The 20,990-nt window shown below is 41.5% G+C and overlaps 1 protein-coding gene across 1 annotated transcript; it reads right to left on the bottom strand.

Annotated features, from left to right (window-relative positions):
- Positions 1–10,624: 10,624 nt before the first annotated feature.
- Positions 10,625–20,615, bottom strand: PHAX (phosphorylated adaptor for RNA export). The gene is made up of 5 exons (XM_059873396.1): positions 20,484–20,615; positions 17,390–18,009; positions 15,481–15,601; positions 13,559–13,642; positions 10,625–12,514 (listed from the first exon to the last, which is right to left on the bottom strand). Exons 1-5 carry the CDS (start codon positions 20,577–20,579, stop codon positions 12,245–12,247), a joined length of 1,191 nt encoding a protein of 396 aa, XP_059729379.1. The 5' UTR covers positions 20,580–20,615; the 3' UTR covers positions 10,625–12,244.
- Between the last annotated feature and the right edge of the window lie 375 nt (positions 20,616–20,990).

Here is a 20,990-nt window from a genome sequence, read left to right as displayed (position 1 = left end):
CTCGGCCAGCGCCACCCCCGGGCTGCTGCTGCTGCTGCTGCTGCTGCTGGCCACCGGGGCCAGCCCCGCCGAGGGGCGAGGGCAGGGCTGGGCAGGGCTGGCGGAGCTGCGGGCAGCGCGCCGCGAGCTGACGGAGCTCCGTGCCCGGGGATGGCCGCACCGAACCGAGGGGCCGGGCTGAGGAGAAGCTGGCTCCGATCTGCAGCTGAGTTCGGGGCGAGTGCTGGGGGCAGCTCTGCAGACACGGGATCTGATCTGGGCTCGGTTCCTTTGGGTCACAGCCCTCCAGGCCCTGGAGGTGGACCTCGATCCTTCTCTGTTTTGCCTGGCACCTCAGACTGCCTGGATCCTGAGGAGCCCATGGAAGCAGCGCAGACCAGGACGCTCCCTGTGGGTGCTGTGCTGCTGCCGCTGTCCTAGCAGCAGCCTGGGGCAGGCAGGGTGGGAGCTTCAGACAAAGTTTCACAGAAAGCACAGAATTCTGAGTTGGAAGGGATGCAGAAGCATTGCCAGAATCCAGATTTTAAGTGAATGGCACATACAGGGATCAAACCCACAGCCTTGGCATTATCAGACCTGCAGTGTCATGAGTGGCAAAAACGACGTCCAGACTTTCTGAAGTCCTTCTCAGAGAGGAGAAGGTCTGACCCCAGCCCCAGGGCTGGTCAGCAGTTTATGTCTCAAGGATCACACAGGTATCATTGAGCCTCACAGGACTCAGGCTGGCAAACCGACTCTGTAGAGATAACACAAATTATTTATTTGGCAGCCCAAAAGGCCAAACATGCCTTGGACTGGTCCCCCAGTGTGGGCAGCAGGGGAGGGGGGATTCTGCCCCTCTGCCCTGCTCAGGTGAGACCCCACCTGCAGAGCTGCTCTCAGCACTGTTGGAATGAGTTGGGGTTGGCTAGGGTGCTTTTGGAGAGCTACCATGAAAACACTAAAATCTTAGAAGTGGACAGTCTCTCTGCTCCTACACAAGTTGCTGTGAGTGACAGTGCAAATAAAATACAGTAAACATGCAGCAGATTTCTGGTCCAGACATGCCCTTATATTTAGTTTTATTCCAACAGCTACTTCTACATGGCTGCAAAGATAAGGAGTGTCAGAGTTTGTTCTAGGGGTGTTGCAGGCATTGAAAATACCAGTTTTCATACTTTGTGGACACAGGGGTGTACAAAAGCCTTATGGTTTTGTTGAATCAGTTTGCAACTAACTGATTATGATTTGAAAGTTTGGCTTCTTGACTGTAGAGTTGTTCTTTAAATAAGTCACATTTGTGAAGAAGCCTTGTGAATATTGTTTCAGGGTTAGGAATTTGGATGACTTCAACCTGTCAAGGGATTTCGATACAGAGGACTGACATAAGGAAAACATTGTAAACCTCAAAACAATTTCAATGCAATTAAGGCGAGTCTTCCTCCTAAGCCCAGAAGAAAACTTCATTTCTTAAATATGTAATACTGCCTTACAGTATCTCTCCAGTGGAAATTCTGTATGTGTTTTTTATGAGTTCTCTGAAGATTCAGAATAAAGGAGATTTGCTCAGGCTGCTGAAGTTGATAGTTGAAAACTCTTCATTTTAAGTGTTGCTTTAGCTGTATCTGTCCAAAATCTTGTTTGTCCGAGGAAAGAGATTGCAATTTCAAAACTGTCATAGCAGTGTCTTCTCACAGCCCAGCTATTTGTGGCCCTAAGTTAGGTGGGACTGTGGATCCCCAGAAAACTCTACAAGCACTGAAGTAGTCATTTCAGAAAAAAAAAAAATCCTTTGAGAACAAATATAAAACTTGAGACTGTTTTATATTTATAACAAATATAAAACTTGCCAAAACTTGAGAAGGAAGTTTCAACGTATATTTGGTTAAAAGTTTCTAGTTTTGGGCTTTATGAATACAACATTGTAACCACAAGTATAGGAGAATTTTAGTTCTGCAAGTTTAAGAGGGTTTTTTTTTAATGATTTTATTTTTTACTACTTTTTAAGTATGGCTCTATTTAATTTTGGCTTGCTGCTTCTTACTTCTGGAGGGAAATGCACATTACTAGCAGGTTCTTACCTTTTAAATTACCAGTAACATCATTAAAAGCATTTTTCAGTGTGCAGGTATGAGCAGGACTAATTAATCAGAAGGAAGAATCTATACCAGGGTGCAGGACTTTATTGTCCAGATCCTGACTAGTTCAGCAAAACTGATCTCACCCTGTAATTTTCATTAATAACTGCCTTTCACAGAATAAATTTGCTCATAGAACAACACTTCTTGAAGTTCTCCTACACCCGTTACAGAGAGCAAGAGCACCCTGGAATTAACTACAGAAAATAAAAGTTGTTTATTGCCACTTGGCTTCAGTGGCTAAAGTAATGTGTTGTGTTTGTCTCTAATATTCAGCCAGCAAGTTCTCTGAAAAATCAGCTCACTTCCCCAGCATGAATAAAAGAATTAAGGTGAGATAACCCAAGGTCTAACAACACAAAAGCTGATCTTTCAGCTCGAGGATCACAATTCCTGTGGTGGAGATGGGTGGGGAAAACTTCAGCAGTCCCCTCAGCTACTGAATTAACAAAGCACAGACTAAAGATAGGATTATTTTTTCTATAACAAGAATAACTTTGTTATTTTATTATTTTTTTACCTGCGAATATTTTCAGTGAGCTCTATATGTATACTTGTAGATTCATGCTCCTGTATTTTATTTCATTTTATTTTTCTGCCAGATAAGGCTCTAAATATAAGACTTTCCATGATCTATGAGTGTTTCATTGCAAATTTTGGCCTTAGCTGTCTCCAAATGGACACAGTTTGTAGAAATTTCCTCAAATCAGCTTCATTTTTGTACTGAGTGCATTGAGGGCACATGTTCTTCTTGGTCACTACAGTGCTTCTTGCTTAAACTACGAGAAACTACATTTAAAATCATACTACTTTAGAAATTTCTCTAAGGAGGAGGAGAAGAGAATCAATATTGTTAAGTCACACCTTTGCAAGTTTCTGGCCTTCTGTTAATTTTCTACAGGGCCATATTTTTTAACTTGCATCACTGTAAAACTATTTTACAATAATACATAAAATTATTTCACACTGATAATTTGTTGCCTTGCACATGAAGAATTTTTGGAATCCTGAAGCTTAGTTCCTCATGGTTTAAAAATATTTAGATATTAATTCCAAATGGCATCTCACAAAGGGCCAAATTCCATCCAGGGATAAACGGCTGCTCATCCATGCCAACTTTAATGTGATCTGCTCTGCTCAGCAGAGGACAGGATTTCACAGAAGGCTCTTATTTGATTCTGTACCCATTTGCAAAAGTGAATACTTTATGCTTCTCTTGGGCACTGTTGAAATGGCAAATGATGTTAAATGCTGCCAAGGGCACCAAAAAGAACTTGAGCTAATATTCTTACTGATAAAAAAACACTTTGGAATTAGTAGACAGAAACCTTATCTCATGAATGAAAGGTGCTCTGCCTTGTAGTAGCCTGTGAGTGGGAAAAACAACTTTTGACAACAAAGCTTTTTAAAGGATAATGCACTTCCTATATGTTCTTGCAAAGAAAGTAGTGTAATGCAAACAAGGTAATAGCTAAGATACTGATGTGCTGGCTACAGAAGAAAGCTCCTGTGCTTTCTAAAACTCTGAGAATTCTGTTCATCATCTCCCAGACTTCTCAAAGGCTCTAACAGTACTCTGCTGGTTCCAAAAGTTTAAAGATATCTGAATAATTATTTCAGGCCTCGTGCCAAAGATTGCCTGAACATCTTGCAGAGATGACTTAGTTCTGAAAATATGTGTGCAGATAGGCAGTAGTGGACTTGTAAGACATCATCTCCAAAGTTCTGGGATAAAGACTTAAAGAAACAAAATCTGTTTATTTCTCCCCTGCCTTTCCCTTCAGGATGTAGCTAATTTTTCTTGCCTGTGATTTCCCCTAAATGTGCCCCTGCAAAATACCCCTTCTTCTGTTGTGTACCAATATGGAAGGATATTTTGCTGGAGAAATTTAGTGTGTAGAAACAACCAAGAAAGAATAAGGAAGTAATTTATTTTTTGTCCAGCCTGCATGCTAAACTTCATACTTCACTCTGAATCAGCTGCCAAGTCCAAGTAGAAAAGGACTATCCTACTTAGAGATACCTGAAAAATCTAATGAATAATTACCTTTGTTAATCAGTTGATTTATTTACTATAAACCTTTTCACTTGCAAGTTTGCATGCTTTAGGACAGAAAATTCATTATTCGTTCCTCCTCCCCTGGTAATCCTTGCATAATTACCTGACTGAGCTTTAAAGGTGAAAATTGTAGCTCTACAGACAAACAACATAAAACTACCTTCAAAGAAGTGGCTTGGAAGCACAAAGCAGTGGTAAAGTGTTATCTTTTTTATGATCATTATTCTTAAGAGTAACTGCTGTTGGTCTCTGATAAGCACATAAAAGCAGCACAAACAACCCCACAGCCAGCTCCTTTTGACAAAAAGCTATTTTAGGTCCTGTCCTTCTCTCGGGAATGCTTGGGCAGGAGCGACACATAGAGGAAGGCAGAGATGGCACACTTTGTCAGAATTTTTTAAATTTAGTTTTTGATATAACCAAATAAATAGGTATAAATAAAATTATTTTTCCTGCCCATGCTGAGGCAGGGATATGGTGGGTGCCTCCTTTTGGATTTTAGGACTTCAGATGCTGTGGCTTGCTGAGTTTGGCTCCAGGTCCTGCTGATAACACCTCCTAAACTTCTCAAACTGCTATTTCCTTCATTTACTCTTCCTCTGGGGGAGCTTGTCCTCCCAGCACACACCAATCCAGATTTCCTCCCCTCGCATTCCTGATTCACAGACATTATCCAGCACCTGCACAGGATTTCCTTCAGGGATGCAACTGCTCAGTTTGGTGCCTTTCCCACATCTTCAGCTTGAACCACCAGTCACTGAAGATAGCTCTTTCCTATTTGTCTTTCAGTTTTAGAAAAACCATCCAATTTCTCTCAGGTCTCCTGAACCATCTTTGAAAAATTTCCAATACTCTTAGTGCGTGGACCCTTAATGTTTTTCCTTTTTTCCAGTAATGGGAAGGAAGCTCACTCCCAGGTGAAGCTAAGTTCCACCTCCTAGTTTAACTCTCTTTCTCCAAAATACTGTACAATAAACAGGGTAGAAACCATTGCTCTGATAGCTTTGGAACATTTAGGATAGCCCAGGGGTCTGCATGCTGCTGGTGAAGTCTGGTCATCCTTAGAGACAACTGAGGAAAATGCTCTGGTGTACTTGTGCGGGGAAGAGGAATTATAGACAATCACAGAGCTAAATAGGAATATTTTGGAGGGTGTTGTGGGCATGCAGAAATTCCCATGCAAGGAGTAAGGAAACTACAGGGGACACTTTCTCACATGTTGATCTTAAGGCCTTCTTTCTGTGCCCTGAGCAGTGGTGAAATATCTCAAGTGAAATTACTCCTCCCACCAAGAATCACTGGGTTATGTTTCAATGGAAATGTTTTTCCTCTATTTTCTACCCTGTGCAAATCAGACTTGTAAGGAAATGAAAGCTTCAGCAAATGGAAGCTGTAGCACAGCCTTGTTTCCTGCAGTGCAACCAGCTCTGGACTGCAGTCTGTAGATAATTTTTAGGCTTTTGAAAGAGGCTCATTAAATCCTAGTGTGTGGTGTGTTCTCCATTTAGAGGCTAAAGGTTTAGAGTTGAGCTGTTAACATCTACCTACTTCACCTTGAAGTATCAAGGCACTTGTATCTATGTCTTTTTAGGAATTTCTGAACTACAGTGAAAGTGTGCTGGTTTGAAAATTACAAGTAATTACATCTTCAGAGAAGAAAATTCTGCTTTTCCCACTTAAACTAATTTCCTCATAAAAATCAAATAATCCTAATTATTTTATTTCTTTATTACTCAAATCAAGTATTTTCATGGAAATAGTTCAGCATTGTTATCAATTCCTGTTCACTGCTGGAAGGCTTAAGTTTCCCTACATAAAAATGGCAGCTCTTAAAACAGTCCCAAAAGTCCAAAGGAGCATTGTGGGGTTTTCTGCACATAGTGTTGGACACTGTTTAAGTAGCACATTAGGGTATTGGAATGCATCCAGAGTCCCATGTCCCATGAAGAGCAGCTGAGGATTTTGGGTTTGTCCTGTTTGGAGGGATGACCTCGTGGTTCTCTGCAGCTTCCTGAGGAGGGGATGTGGAGAGGGAGTACAGAACTCCCTGGGATCCAGTGACAGGATGGGTGGGAATGGCTCAAAGGTGTTTCAGAGGAGGTTCAGGAGCACAGTTCCTTACAGAGGTGAGGGATACCCCATGCCTGACCCCTGCCTTAAAGCAAATTATTTGGACAATAGCCTGAATAAAATGTTTTAAATTTTCTCAGCTCTGGAATGGTCAGGCAGTTGAACTAGATGATTTTCATAGGAATATTTCTATTATTTCTATTTCTATTTCTATTTCTATTTCTATTTCTATTTCTATTTCTATTATTTCTATTTCTATTATTTCTATTTCTGTTATTTCTATTTTTATTCTAATTCCCCATTTTTTAAGGGCTTGCCACAGGAACCTGTTGATTTCTCTCTTAGCTATCTCTTGAGCAGGGACTTTGGTTTTGTAGATAGCAGCAGAGTGACATGCTAACTACATGAACAGCCTCTTTAATCTCATCTGTTTAACTCCTCATATAACTGCTGAGATGACTCTTAAGAATTACCTTCTGTCTTGTCTCATTTGCACACACCCCTCCATTACCTGCAGGGCTGCTGTGCTGAGAAAATTGCAGCAGGTTCATGTCTCACTCCCTCTTTTCATTTGTGAAGGGAGTAAACAAACCTGCAGCAGGGAGGAAGGGAGGGAGAGAGGAGAGGAAGTGGTGTCCTGAGGGGCCAGGGCCCTTGGCACGGAGCTTATCCCATAAATGCTTTTGGACCTATCTATAGGAAACTCTTGGAGGTCACTGCCAGAGCTGGCTGCTGAGCAGGGTGTTCCTGAGAGCCCAGGCAGTCAGTCAGGGCATGCAGAACCCCGGAAAATACATCTTCAAGGTAAGGAATCCTGACGACCAGACCCTTCTTTACCTGCTGGCTCCCTAATCTTTTCATTCCATCATTCTTCAAACTGAGCTGTGGTGCTCAGGAATTCATCTGCTCTGCACTCTTTTGGCTAAATTGGGGCATCCAAGCCTGCAAAAAGCTCCAGTCTTTTGAGAGGTACTGAGGATGTTCTGGCACAGAAACTCATCTTCAGTGCCTTTCACTGGGGAGTATCTGGGTAAGGCAGGAAACTAGGCAGTTTGCAGAAAACAGCTCAGAGGAATAACATTAAAAATAAAAACCATATAATGCTGATATATTAAGTAAGGTTCACCAGAAGGTGTTACCTGTTCTTAAAGCATGGAAATAGTATTATAAGTAACTTCTGTAGAAAAGAAGGTTGTGTCAACCATAGCTCTTTATCCACCATGACTGAAGTTCTTAATGGAGCAGCAACAAGGTACAAGATAAATTTTATATATTTTCCTAAGTAAGTATAAATACAACTTGTTTTTTAGATTTGAGACTACTTAAGGAAAAATAAGACTGCATAGCTCCTGTACATCTACACAGACATTCTGATTTTCCATCAAAACCCCGAGTCCTAAATATTTTAGGTTGTCATATTTTTTACCAAAGAAAGTGTGTCAACATAACAGCAAATTGGTGGGGCTTTAAAATTATTTTTCTTTATAAAGAAAGTAGTCCACACAACTGTGCAGTTTGGTGCAGTTTTGTATGCCATTTAAACATTACATACTATTCTGTCCCAGTTTGTTTTCTAAGAGGGAAAAGCAGCTCATGAGTTTTCCAAATGAAAAAGCAATCACAGCTGCCCAGCATCTGGAGGTGGGAATGTGTGAGGATATCAATTAAAATTTCTCAAGGCTTTTTTTTTTTTTTGGGAGGCTTTTTTTTCAACTCTGTGGTAAGGTCTCTCCTAGTGCTCCAAGACAGAATGGTCTTCCAGGATCTATTTCCCCCAGTTCTGCATGTTGAATAAAGATATTTCAGTGGGTGAATAGGTGTCAGTACGAAACTCATCAATGGTAACTAAACATCAAATATAAAATAATGACTGTAAATAGCTGTACTATCCATTGGGGGAGAAAACGAAAACCCAAACACCATTAATCATTGATGGAACAAATGAAAAATTCAGAGGGCAAACTAAAAAAGTGCATTTTTCAGCAGAAAAATGAGAATACCTTTCAAAGGGATTATGTCTTAAACAACAATTCTGATATATTGAGTCACTAGTAAGTTGTCAATTAATAAAGCATTCTATTTGGCGAAAAGTTTTCAAAATAAAGATTTTTTTTTCTGTATTTAATGATACAAAATTGTTGGTTTGGTTTTTTTGTTTCTTTAACTAACTAAATAAATCTTTCTGGTCAAGCAAAAAAAAAAAAGAAACAAGAACCCAAACAACATGAAAGGTGTCTAGAATAGCTAAATTATGTGTAGAGTCTCCCTTCAGATACACATTCCTCATTTTTGTCAGTATTAAGGTCCAGATGTTTGTGACTCTAGAAATGCACTTGGCTGGGCAATATTAAATGTATTACAGCTGAGTGTTCCTCCCACAGCTCTGAAAAAGTGGCATCTATCACCATAGCAGATGGGGAGACAAGAAACCTTTAAATATGTAATTTTTAAATAAAAGAAGAATTCCTGCAAGAAATTCTTAGGTCTGGCAGGTCATGAGTAAGGTGGGATGCATGAGATGCAGAATCACCAAGAGGTCACAGCTGCTGCCCTAAGTTGCCACAGGTTCTCCAGCTGCCTGCTGAATCCAGGAAGTGGTGCCAGGAAATTGCAGTCATTGTCTCTGCCACATTCCTGGAATCCCTTAAGGAAATTGTGATGCCAAAGCTCCAAGACTGGATGGGTGTTCCCAGATCCACTGAAGCCCCAGAAGCCCCAGAGTGGTTCAGAAAAAGGCTTGGATCTCTGAGGTGCTGCTGACCGGAGCAGGAGCAGGGCACCAAGTAATCCTGTATTCACTGGAGCAATAAATTCTCCTCTGTATATTGAAATAAATGTTTTTTTTTTTTTTAAATATTGCCTTTGACAGACTTGCCTGAGTCACAGGATGGTCTGAGTTAAGGGGATAAATAATAAGCATTGTCATACTGAGGTTTTTATGACTGATGAAACTCGGAATTTAAAAAAAACCCTGAAGAATTGTCTTTATTACTCAGATTATGCCTTCACCTTTACTCTGAAAAAATACAAGGAATTCATCTTCTCTTTAACAGAAAATGTCATAATTAATACAATCATCTCCTTTTCCATCACCTTTATACCTTGAACTGTGTCATTCCATGCTTGGTTGAGAATTTTGGTGAACAGCAGTTAATAAGCCCAGAGAGCATAAGAACTTGAGAGCTTAATGAGAGCACCTGCTTGGAAGGGGAAGGAGAATCTGTAATATTGCAATTATACTTCAAATGATTTCTTCAAGATCCACAGTTAAACTGAATCATTAATACACTATTTTTTCCAGTTGTACCAAAAATCACTGGAATTTTGGATGCAAGGTAGCAAAAGGTCTTTGATTATAAACAAGCTTTGTGTTTTCAGACCAAAGCACATTTCCCTCAGTTTCTCAGCATCTTCCCTTGGTGTAACAGAGATGGCTCATTATACTAGTATAGTTTATGGGATGGAGGGTGATGTTTGTACCAGCAGTACAGTCTTTATTTCCAGCAAAAATAATGCCTCAACCATACCTACTCACCAGAGAAACCTGAAGAGCTCAAACCCCAACCTGTGCTGCTTTCATTTTTGTCTGCAGGGCATCAGCTACCAAAATCTACATAGATCTGCTTCCAGACAAAAGACAGGCAGGGCTGCTCCCTGTGCAGGGATCAGCCCAGGAAGACTCAAGGTGATTAAACAGGAGCTGAGAGAGAAATTCTGTCTCAATTGCAGAACCACACAGAAACTGATGCTGCTTAATGCAACCTGTTTGATACCAAACACAAAATTGCTGGTGGACCAAGCCTGAAGACTTGGCTGCTCATCATTTTGAACTGGCTTGGCTTTTGGAAGGACTCCACTGAAAGACAGGGAAAATAGAGAGCAACCATGAGGTAAGAAAAGGAAAGAAAGGGAGGAAACTGAAGCATGGAATCTGCTGAGTTGGAAGGGATCATTCACTCCAGCTCCTGGCCCCAACAATCCCACCCTGTGCCTGACCAGAGCAGCGTCCAAAAACTCCCTGAACTCTGTCAGCTTTGGTGATGTTACCACTGCCCTGGGAAACCTGTTCCAGTGCCCAATCACCCACTGGGGGAAGAACATTTTCCTGATACCCAAACTAAACCTGAAAACCCTGACCCAGCCTCAGGTTTCAGGTCCTGTCACTGGTCAGCTGAATGAAGAGATCAGTGCCTGCCCATCCTCTTCCCCTCCTGAGGATTTTGAAGACCCCAATGAGTTTCCCCTAAGTCTTCTCCAGCTGAATAGACCCTCAAAGTGCCCTCAGCCCCTAGGACCCCTCTCCAGACCCCTTCCCATCCTCACTGCCCTCTCCAATTGCTTAATCACCCTTTTGTTAAAGACAACACTTTACACATCATTTCAGTACCCCTTGCCTGGGAAATCAACGTTAGAAATATTAACATTAAAAAAATACACAGTGCAAATTACATAACGATAAAAAAACTAACGTTACAATTTGCTGATTCTATCCAGAAAAGAGTTAAGACATATCCCCAAGCAGTTCCCAAAACCAGGATGAAATGGTACAGTCTCAAAGCAATTAAACAGCACAAAATTCTGTTTCCTATACAGAAGTTACCAGTTTACTTTGACCATCACTGGTTAGGAGAATTAATGAAAAAATAAGAATTTCTGTAATTTCAGCACGAGCAACTACTTCCAGCAAAGGCATGCTGCACATCTGATTAACTTTTTAACAATTAGGAGCTCTGACATGTGAACAGATAAAAAGCAGGAAAGTCAAAACCCAGGTTTAGTAAGGCAGGTAATGGAATGTGCTGTTATGTGTAAGAAATGTTTCTTCAAATGCTGCAATTCTTTAAATGCCAGCTCTTGGCTGTACTGGATTGTTCAATCATATAAACAGATTATGTGTTTTATTGACACACTTTCCTTCTGAAACTCAAAGATGAACAAAATTTATGGGCAAAGTTGGGCTGATTAGTGTCTACTCACAAAAAAAGCCACAACTTATTAGTGACAAAATACTTTAGACATAGATATCAGTGCTGCACATGTTCTTTAGCTATATTAAAAACAATTCTCAACATAAAAATTGTTTTCGGCTGAACTAACAAACTACACAACAGTGTCCTGCATCAAGTAAGTAATAAAAAAAATATCCCCTGCAAGAGTCAGCACAGAAAAACTCCAGATCTTCTGCAAGCTGCACATTATCTCACTGCACACAGGAGGAGAACAGAAATAAGAACTGCAAGGTAAAGGGTTTATATCTGCACGTACAGTCTACAGACCCTTGAAGGGAACACAGCTCAGTAAAATCTCAATACTCTGAAGGCTTTCAGTTACATTTGTCTGCAAACAAAAAGATCCATGGAACTTAGGTGTGTGTCTAACCACGGAAAATGTTTACACAGAACAGATAGGAAGCTCAAGTCACCATTGGAACACAAAGATTAAAAATACTGCAGAAATCTGAAGCATACATTGCTCAATACTGCTTATTTACAAGGCTGTTATTCAAAGGTCAATGACCACTAAAATTATTTCACAAACCAATCTGTTTTTATAGGTCTTAATCCTATAAATACTGTTTTTGTCAACACATTGCCACATTAAGAATATATGATCATTTATATCAAGACTAAAATTGTTCTTTCTGTTCATCTGTAGTAAAGAGCATTGCTCACCTGATGACTTTGTGTACTTCAGCAAATTAAATGAGAAGTATTTGGCTAAAATATAGCCTTAACTCCTAAACCTAACATGTGACTAAAAACACTTCCTAAGGTGACGCAGGGTTCTTATCTAGAAAAATCTTAACATTTTCTGAGGACTCAGCAAACAAGTAACAGGATAATTAAAAGTCTTTCATGCTGCTAAATTTAGCTAAGAATTACCTCCTGTTCTTCAGCATCAAGTATCCCCATGCTTGGAAAACAAGAAGCCATGGGATTACAAGAAAGCTTCATTTAACATGTTTTTATAGAGACTCTGCTATCAAGAATATTAGTAACTAAAAGATCTCCAAATCGTGGGCATTATCAATTTCAATAGTATCCTCAGGTTCCATCTTTGCCTCGTGGTGCCCTTCCTGCAGGTCATCCAGGGAAGCCAGGGCCTCGTTTGTGTCACTGGCAAAAGTCTCACGAGATGCATCATCATATTCCTGTAGGTTAAGCCCCTTGATGGCCTTCTTCATCTTCTTCCCCAGAACCTGTATCCTCCTCTTCTTGGCAGCTTTTTTGTTTTCATACTCCTTCTGATTTTCCAGATAGAATATTTCCTTGAAAGAAAACAAGTAAACAACAAAACATATTTACATAGTCATTTTACTGGTATTTCCTAAAAAAAAAAAAAGTGCAGTAATAAAAAGAAAATACTACAAATACTGTCAATATTTAACTAAGCTACTTGTTATTGAGAGCAGAAGTGTGAGAAAAGACTGCACTTAAGTAAGAGGGGTAGAACAGAAAATTTACTTTCTAATAGTGTAAAGTGATCAGCCTTGCAACTCCTAAAAATTTTTTCTGACCACTGCAAGCTATGAAAGGATGTTTATTTTCCTGTCTCTTTTTTTTTTCTTCAAACAATCTCAATGTTGACACAAAGTTGACTTTTTTCTCAATTCCCAGTATCAGACTGTAAAAGGGTTTACAGAATTACCTGTACCCACCTATAAGCAAAATAAAAAAAAAAAAACCAAAACTTTTTAAATAAAGTAGCATACGTCACCAAAAAAAAAAAAAAAAAAAGTTGTTATTTTCTTCACTTAGTTAAAAGATCTCAGAAAAATAATATTTACAAGCTTACAAAACTGATTTAGAGAGCCCCACAGATGAGCCCAGTGAGCAATTCAGATTAGGTTCAGACCATCAAGTGGTTTAATGAGAAATTCTGCCTGGTGCCACAGCTGGAGTATACAGGACAAAAATATTCTCCTGGGAGACCTGCATTCAATGAATGCACAATGACACAAAGCTCCAAGGGGAAAAACACAACGTGGACAGCTTTGCTGGAAAGAATACAAATCTACAAATCAGGAAAATCTAATATTTAGCTCTGCCAGACTCTACATCCTCATCTTCCTCAACAGGTTTTTCTTACTGGCAACATGCAAAAGTGAGTTCTCTCTGCTTAGAGTTGATAGCAATTCAACAATTTTTGAGTAGATCTTTTATCTTTTGGCTGTCTTTTGAATGTGAAAGCCTGGTTTCAATGGAATAAACAGTTACATTTATTAGAAGTTAGAAAGTTTCAGTCGTTACATTTCTAGTAGGAAGAAAAAAACCCAAATGAGAATGTACATTTGGAATCCTGACATTTTTACCTTGATTTTTTCTTCTTTGATGCTTGGTGTGTTCTTCAGCAGGTTTAAATAAACGCCCCCAGGTGTTCTTCTCCTGGTGCCATTCTTGATAGGGAGAGAGGAAATTAGGAATAGCAAGCTTAATGCTAAGTGTTGACAAAAAAAAAAAATAGCCTCTAAGGCAACACTCAGTGTTGAGGCAGAATAAAGCCAATTTAAGTTCTGGTACGTCAAATACCAGATGAAAATAACCTTGGCTATGTCTCATTTGTGACTGAATTAGTCATATGAAGGTCAACAATCAGCCTGCTAAATCTGGACAGGAAAATAATGAAGTTACCAAAAAAAAAAATTCCCTTAGAATATAATGTTAAATTGTTAAAATTATACACTAAACCTGATTTTGGTACAGAAGAAACAAAATACAAATAATATTCTAACTACTCTCACAGTTATCTGCAACAAGTTATGCACTAGGTTAAACACTCAGACATAAGCTCAGTAAAATCTCTAAAACAAATCTAACAAAATTATGTTTATCCCAGGTTTTTTTTATCATTTTCTGTACTCAGAAATGCTACAACTTGCAAAAAGCTGCAGGATTTTGCATTTCTATTGACAGCACAGGAAACACACTCTGTACTTTAAAATTCCTCCCCACCACGTTTGACCCAGAAGTTTTCAGTGCAGCAGCAGCAGTGCCTGGAATGGGCATAGCTTTGAAACCTCTGTAAATTACAAGCGCTAATTATTATTATTATTATTACTATTACTATTATTATTATTTTTTTTAATTAAATTAAAATTTGCAGTATAAAACACTGCTTTTACTCCGGTAAAAACTGGATGATACTGGTGCACAGTGTGATGCTTTCCTGATAAATAATGTACTCCATAATCTAAAAATTCCAAGAAGAGGGATGGTCAAGTTTTAAGTAGGCTCTTGAAAGAGCACATGTGAACATCTTTTTATCACCTGCATTTCATGGTGCCTTTTGTGACCTGCCTTCTTTCAAAGAGTGTACTTGGATCTGCTCCCAAAGCAACCTTTGCCACTTCTCCTCTCTTAAACACTTTTTAATTTCAAGACAACAGAATGCTTCTAACACAACTAGCTAGCTGGAATTTATTGTCTTTGCTTTTTTGAAGGAGGGAGGTGGTGGTTTTGTTTTGTTTTTTAATTTATTTGGTTGGTTTTTTTTTTTTTAGATTGTGTTTCCCCTTTCCCCTACTTGTTTTTTGCCTCCTCTCTACTTCCAAGTGATGGAACTTAAAAATTGCAATCAAGTGAAAGCAATTCCTCATTCTTACCCAATTTTTCCTCACCCACAGCTTTTCTTACCCACTGTATTTTTTGCACTGAGGATCATTATTTAACAAGAACAATAACAGACCAAAAATGGACAACTTAATGAAGGAATATAGGGTTTTTTATCATTATTTTTAACAGAAATCAATGCTCAGTTTTGCTCTGCTGATACACAAGCCAGTGGTTCCCTAATAAAGCTAACAGTTTTTCTTTTGGGAGTAATTCTGAAAATGGGATCTTGGAAATGCTGGGTTTTAGTCAAACCTGAGATTCCTTCATCCTCAAGGATGAGGGAAAGATTCCAAGGAGAGCCACAGTAACAGACACAGCATTATCCCTGCAAATCAGACACCAATCTCAGCACAAGAACCCGGGTAATTTCAGGTTCATTCACCTTATTGTTTGCTCAAATCCTGCTGGAAGGTTACACAGATCATTTTTTTAGGGGTTACACAAATTTTTTTTTTTATATTTATTAGGGGAGTCACATGGCAAGGGAAGGCCATAAAACTCCAGGAGAACATGTCCAGCAGGAGAGACTTGTGTGAAAATTCTACAAATGTGAAAATTCTACAAATAAAGAGCTGTTGCCCTGCCCATCCCTGGCAAACCCACAGGGTGACATTTTCCTTACCACGATGAACAGTCCACCATTCTGCTCTACTTCAGCTGTTTCCATCAGCAGCTCGATGGCTTTTCTCTTCCCAATTATTTTCACTACTCGAGCAATTAAGTCTTTCTTTGGCTCACAAAGTCTGAACAGAGAGGGGAAAAAAAAAAGAAAAAGAAAGAGGCACATTTATTGTCAGGATAATTCCTTGAGTATAACTGTGGAACTTCCACAATGAATAATTCATTTTGTGCTGAAGATTTGTTCAAATGTGTTTAAATGGTTTATTGAATCAGATTTCAAAATACTGAGCTTCTGAAGCATGTTTTTTCCCTGAAGCATGCATTTTGAAAACTTGTTTCAATGAAAAGGCCTTGAGTGGTTATTTTTCTTCTATTGAGGTGTAAAATATTAAACCAAATATGAAACTGCAAAGACCTGCATAAACCTCTGAAATCAAAATATAAAAGCTTCTTCTGCATTTAACAGTTAAAATTAACTTTTTACAGTTAAATCAGCAACTGGAGAAAACAGGAAGTATAAAAGTTCCCCGTATCATGTGCCATTTCAGTCAAACCTACATAACAAAGAAGAAAGTTTATGGTAGATCAGTTTATGGACTGATCTACCATAATCTATAAAAAGCAAACAAAAACAACAAAAAAATTACACTACAACCAGAACTATATTGATACAGCTCAGTGCCACTGCTACTACAATTAGAACAAATTTAATTTTCTATTAGTAGAAGAAAAATTTTGGTCTATTTCAATGAAGCTTAATAAAACAAAAAGGAGTTTTTTGCAAGAAATATGTTTTAACTTTTCAAATTAGGAAATGAGGAACTACCCAGAACTATTAATAGCATTAATAACTAATTGCTGTAGTATTACCAGATTCTGAAGTAATACCACATGTATAAAACCAACTATGACCAATAAACCCAAGTTTTATTTAAATGTCAAGCTGAGTGTCAGTAAATCTTCTAAGTCTTGTTTCCCATTTAACATAATTTTCTACCCTTGCATTACTAAAAGAGGAGTCTGACAGTTTAACTCCATCCAAAACACTGCACTGTCCAAGTTATCTACAGTTTCAAAGGTTTAGAGCAGATTTTTGTGATGACCACAGCATGTGTGCACTAATGTCAAACTTGAAACAACCACTGGGTATTTCCCAAAAAAAGCCACTATTAAATCTGTATAATGAGAAGCAGTATTTTTCCTTGCCCTGTTCCCAAACAATAAACCCTAGTGGCTCTGTAAATAAAAGTATAAAAATTCAAAGAAACAGATAGTATTATTTGGATGTTTCTGCAAGATCATCAGCCACAGTGAAGCATTTTTGTCCCAGGAGTTTGGAAATGCTTTTTGTGCTCCTTTATGCCTTGAGAAGGCTGACCTAGAGCAGAGTCTAGACTGAGTTAAAGAATAAAGTAGGGATTTATTAAAAGGCCTCAGTGGATCCCCTTGGGCAGCACAAGAGCCCAGCCAGGGCTACACCCCAGGTGAACCCAAAATGGTGACAAAAATGGACAACCAGTCACAGGGTCTCTCACATAAGTTTTGGTCCATTTGCATATTGGAGTTCATTGTCCAATTCTAACTTTAGCCCAGGCAGTCCCATCCGGCTTGTTTTTCTCTCTTCATTCCACTCTTGTTTGTGTTCTTGGGACTAAGATTTGGATCATCTGTCCTTGACCCCAAGCTAGAGCAGGAATTGTTTGGTCTCCCTACTCTGTGAAGAGAGCTTACCATCCCCTAATATGAAGCTCATAAGTACACACTAAAGCAGCATAGAATATGAAAAATAGAAAAGCTAAAACCCAAGGCATCAATCTGGCGTGACACCTCATTTAGCAGCAGGGGAACTGCCCCCCCTTCCTTCTAGCAACTACCAATACTTAGTGAAGATGCACCATTATTTAACTCACCGATAAGCAATTTCATCTGCCACTTTTTCCTCTGAATCTTCCTCTGTGATCTCATACCTTCCCTTGTATTTCATCTCTTGCCTTTCCCCCAGTCTGTCTTTCACGGGCCGCTTCCGTTTCAGGAAGCCCTGCCCGTTTTCCTCCTCTGCTGGCAATGTCTTCTTGTCATCGTGCATGTATTCATCCAGCTCCTTATCCAAAGCCTCTGCCTCCTTCTGCTGGGCTTCCTTCATCAGCTTTTTAGCCAGCAGATAGTTGTAAGTTTCAGACTGCCTGCTCCTGTCAATTGAACCGTCCATGCCCAGAATCCCAAGCTCGGTCGCCACTGCATCCTGGTTCTGCTCCTGGAGCACAGCGCCCCAGATGTTGTTGACCTTCTTCCCACGCAGAGCAGTCTGTTTTTGGTGGCTCTGGCTGAGCTGGAAGGGCTCGGGTTTGGCAGGGGAGAAGTTGAAGCATTTCTGCCTCTTTCGCTTCCACAGGCAGCTGTCATCATCGGAATCTGAGCCACTCTCCTCGCTGGAGTCCAGGCTCTTGGTGGTCCTGTAAGGAACACTAGGAGCACAGGATGAGAGGCTGCTCTGGAAGGGCCTGCAGGAATCACTACCAGTGTGCAGCTTCTGGAATTAAAAAGGGAATTGAAACACATTATTCATGAAAATTACAAGAGCTGTGATGTTGTCGATTAGCTAAATGACATAATTCTGTCCCTTGTGGCCACGCAGATCTCCATGAGCATCTCCTGGGCCACAGCACAGGAGCAACCTTTGAAACTGCTGTATTTTGAGTGCATGAGCATGAAATAGAGCATGGCTGACACAGAAACACGTCAGGAGCTGCTCTTCCCCTTCAGGCAAACTTTGCTGAGCAAAAATTATTACAGAACTGGAAAAGTGGTGAATATGCGCAAACTGGGCAAGATGCACAGCAGGCTCTAAGAACAGTAAAATACCAGAACAACACAGCAACCGTCCAGAGCTTTGTGTAACATCAGAAAAGTTAATAATCTCTCTGCAGTTTTAAGTAAGAAGACCAAATGACCAAAAATAAACCCCAAAAGCAAACCTACAAAACTGGGACGGTGCTCGGACTAAGAGTGTTCTGTGATCCTGGCTCAGTCAGGACAGCACATGACCAACCTGGGGACAGCAGAACCTTTAAGGAATCACCCAGTTTTCCTCCTTTAAACCACCAAGACACCATGGATTAACTATGTCTCATGAACTGGAACAAACACCCCCCAACAAAAAATCATTCCACTTATATACAAATACTCAAGAAATGCTTTTACTCCTAATTCCAGTTATTCCCTGACTGATTTCTTATCATAAAGTTATATGCTGTCCCATTATCTTTCAAAATAAGATCTCTTCCTTCACTTTCGGGTGAAATGCAAATTCTTTCTTTAGTCTTACTGTTTTCATCGACACAGTGCCGTTTCTTCTTTCTCCAGACAGGAAAAGGGAAGTATTCAACTTACTGTGTTATGAAATACAAACTTTTAACTTCAAGTGTAATGCAAAAACCTCAAACACAGCATAAATAAAAAAAGACTGAACATTTCCGTAAGAAACTTCTTTTGCACTTCATTTCTCAGAACTATATGGCAAAGGTCAAAATAGCTGGAGAAAATAAAATTCGTTACGCATACAGTGTCACACACTGATCTTTGAAATCTTTGTCTGTACACTGCCGTGAATACCTCACACTCAGTACAAATTCCTCACAGAATGAATTCCTCATACCCTCTGCACATCACAGACTGGTTTGAATTGGGAGGGACCTTAAATCCCATCCAGTGCCACCCCTGCCATGGCAGAGACACCTCCCACTGTCCTAGGCTGCTCAAGCCCCATTGTCCTGAGATAGAGTAGAAATTTTCCAGGGCAGAAGTCCATTTTGATTTAGATGAAATGTACATCTTTGAATTAAGTCTGTAGCTTGCTGTTTAGTTGGACTGCCTGTTCTCTTGAAGGGCCTGCGCTTGGAGGGGCTGCTTCAGCAGGACAAGAGATAAGGGGGGAGGAGGGGGGGCAGACAGGGCAAGGCAATCTGACCCAAGAGTTCCTTCTGAAGGATTAGTAGCAAGTGTCACACGAAATCAGTAGAATGAATTTATATGAACCTATTGTGAAACTGTATGCATATGTATTTGAGAGGGGGATAAGAAGGGACCTGAAGTTCCCAAAGGTACGCATGTCATTTTAGGGGAATATTCCCACATGTGTCCAGCGCTGTAATAAACATACCAGCTTTACAACTTTCACAAAGCTGTGGAGTTTTGATTATCTCCGCAAAACATTCCAACCTGACCTTGGGCACTGCCAGGGATCCAGGGCCTGCCCACCCTGCCAGGGAACAATTCCTCAGTGCCAAGATCCCAGCCAGCCCTGCCCTCTGGCCCTGGGAGCCATTCCCTGGGGGCTGTCCCTGCAGCCCTTGGCAATTGTCTCTGTCCATCTTTGCTGCAGCCCCTTCAGGCCCTGCGAGGCCACCCTGAGCTCAGCCAAAGCTTCTCCTGCCCGGGTGAGCAGTGGCAGCTGTGCCAGCCTTTGCTGCCAGCAGAGCTGCTCCATCCATCCCTCTGCCCATCCTGGAGCCTCCTCTGGCCTGGCTGCAGCAGCTCCAGCTCCTTCCTGGGCTGGGGACTTCGGGCCGGAGGCGGAGGGGACATAACGCGACACAGGGAGGAGATACGGGGACAGCGCTGGCCTCTCTACCCGGACACAGAGAGCCGCGGGGTGCTGGGGCTGGCAGCTGGCAGCGCTCGGCGCTCTCCGGCGCGGTCACCCCGCGGCTCGCCCTCACTGTCGCCGCTGTCCTCATTGTTCCCGCTCGCGCCACGCGCCCGGCGCGGCAGCGGCTCCGCGGGGAGGCCCCGGCGGTACCGGCGCAGGGACAGCCAGTAGCGCAGGGACAGCTAAGCCAGCAGCCCCGGGAGAGGCCACCAAGCCCCGGGAGAAGCCCCCGGGCCAGGAACGAGCGCCCGACGCCAGCAAAACCCCCTGAGGCGCGGCCTCCGCGGCCTTCCCGTCCCGCAGCCCCCAGGCCCGGCGCTCCCCGGCCCGGCGGTCCGGCCGCTGCCCACCCTCACCTGTCCAGGGGAGCCGGCGCCGGGCATATCTGAGTCGGAGCCGGAGAGCTCGCCGTCCTCCACGTCGCCGTCCATGCCCCGCGGCTCCTGCGCCATGTCCCGGCGGAAGGGCGGAGCGCGGTGGCGGGGCGGGACAGCGCGTCCGTCCGGGGCCGGGCCGGCCGCGGCTCCTCCTTCCCGGCTCCTGCCCTGTGGAAGTGCCTCATGGTGGAAGAAAGGTGGCTGTTATCGGCCTCACAGCGTGCCCCAGGCGGCTGGTGGGGCCTGGGAATGCTCGGCACAAGCGTTGCGGGGTGTTGGATGAGGCGAGTTTGCCTCAAGCCGAGCGCTCTTTTGGATGGAATCTCGGTGTGCTTTCAAGCCGGATCAGACGAAAGGAGGTTCATTCTCGTCAGTATCACAGGCAGCAGATGCATCCCGTAGTCAGGGGCATTCTGGAACTGATAAGCTTTAAGGGTGTGGTAAATAAAGGTGTGGAGAAGACAAGGCTACGAAGGAATTAATTAA

Source organism: Haemorhous mexicanus, chromosome Z (assembly GCF_027477595.1).
Source record: "Haemorhous mexicanus isolate bHaeMex1 chromosome Z, bHaeMex1.pri, whole genome shotgun sequence".
Taxonomy (NCBI): domain Eukaryota; kingdom Metazoa; phylum Chordata; class Aves; order Passeriformes; family Fringillidae; genus Haemorhous; species Haemorhous mexicanus.
Note: the sequence above shows the minus strand (reverse complement) of the source record. Positions and strands in the feature narration are given on the sequence as shown.

What these genes read in the sequence shown, in the direction of transcription:
- PHAX (XM_059873396.1), bottom strand. Translation starts at nt 20,579, where the DNA reads ATGGCGCAGGAGCCGCGGGGCATGGACGGCGACGTGGAGGACGGCGAG. An exon ending in GCGCCGGCTCCCCTGGACAG is followed by an intron (nt 18,010 to 20,483) that starts GTGAGGGTGGGC and finishes TTTTAATTCCAG; the next exon opens with AAGCTGCACACTGGTAGTGA. An exon ending in ATGGTGGACTGTTCATCGTG is followed by an intron (nt 13,643 to 15,480) that starts GTAAGGAAAATG and finishes CTCCCTATCAAG; the next exon opens with AATGGCACCAGGAGAAGAAC.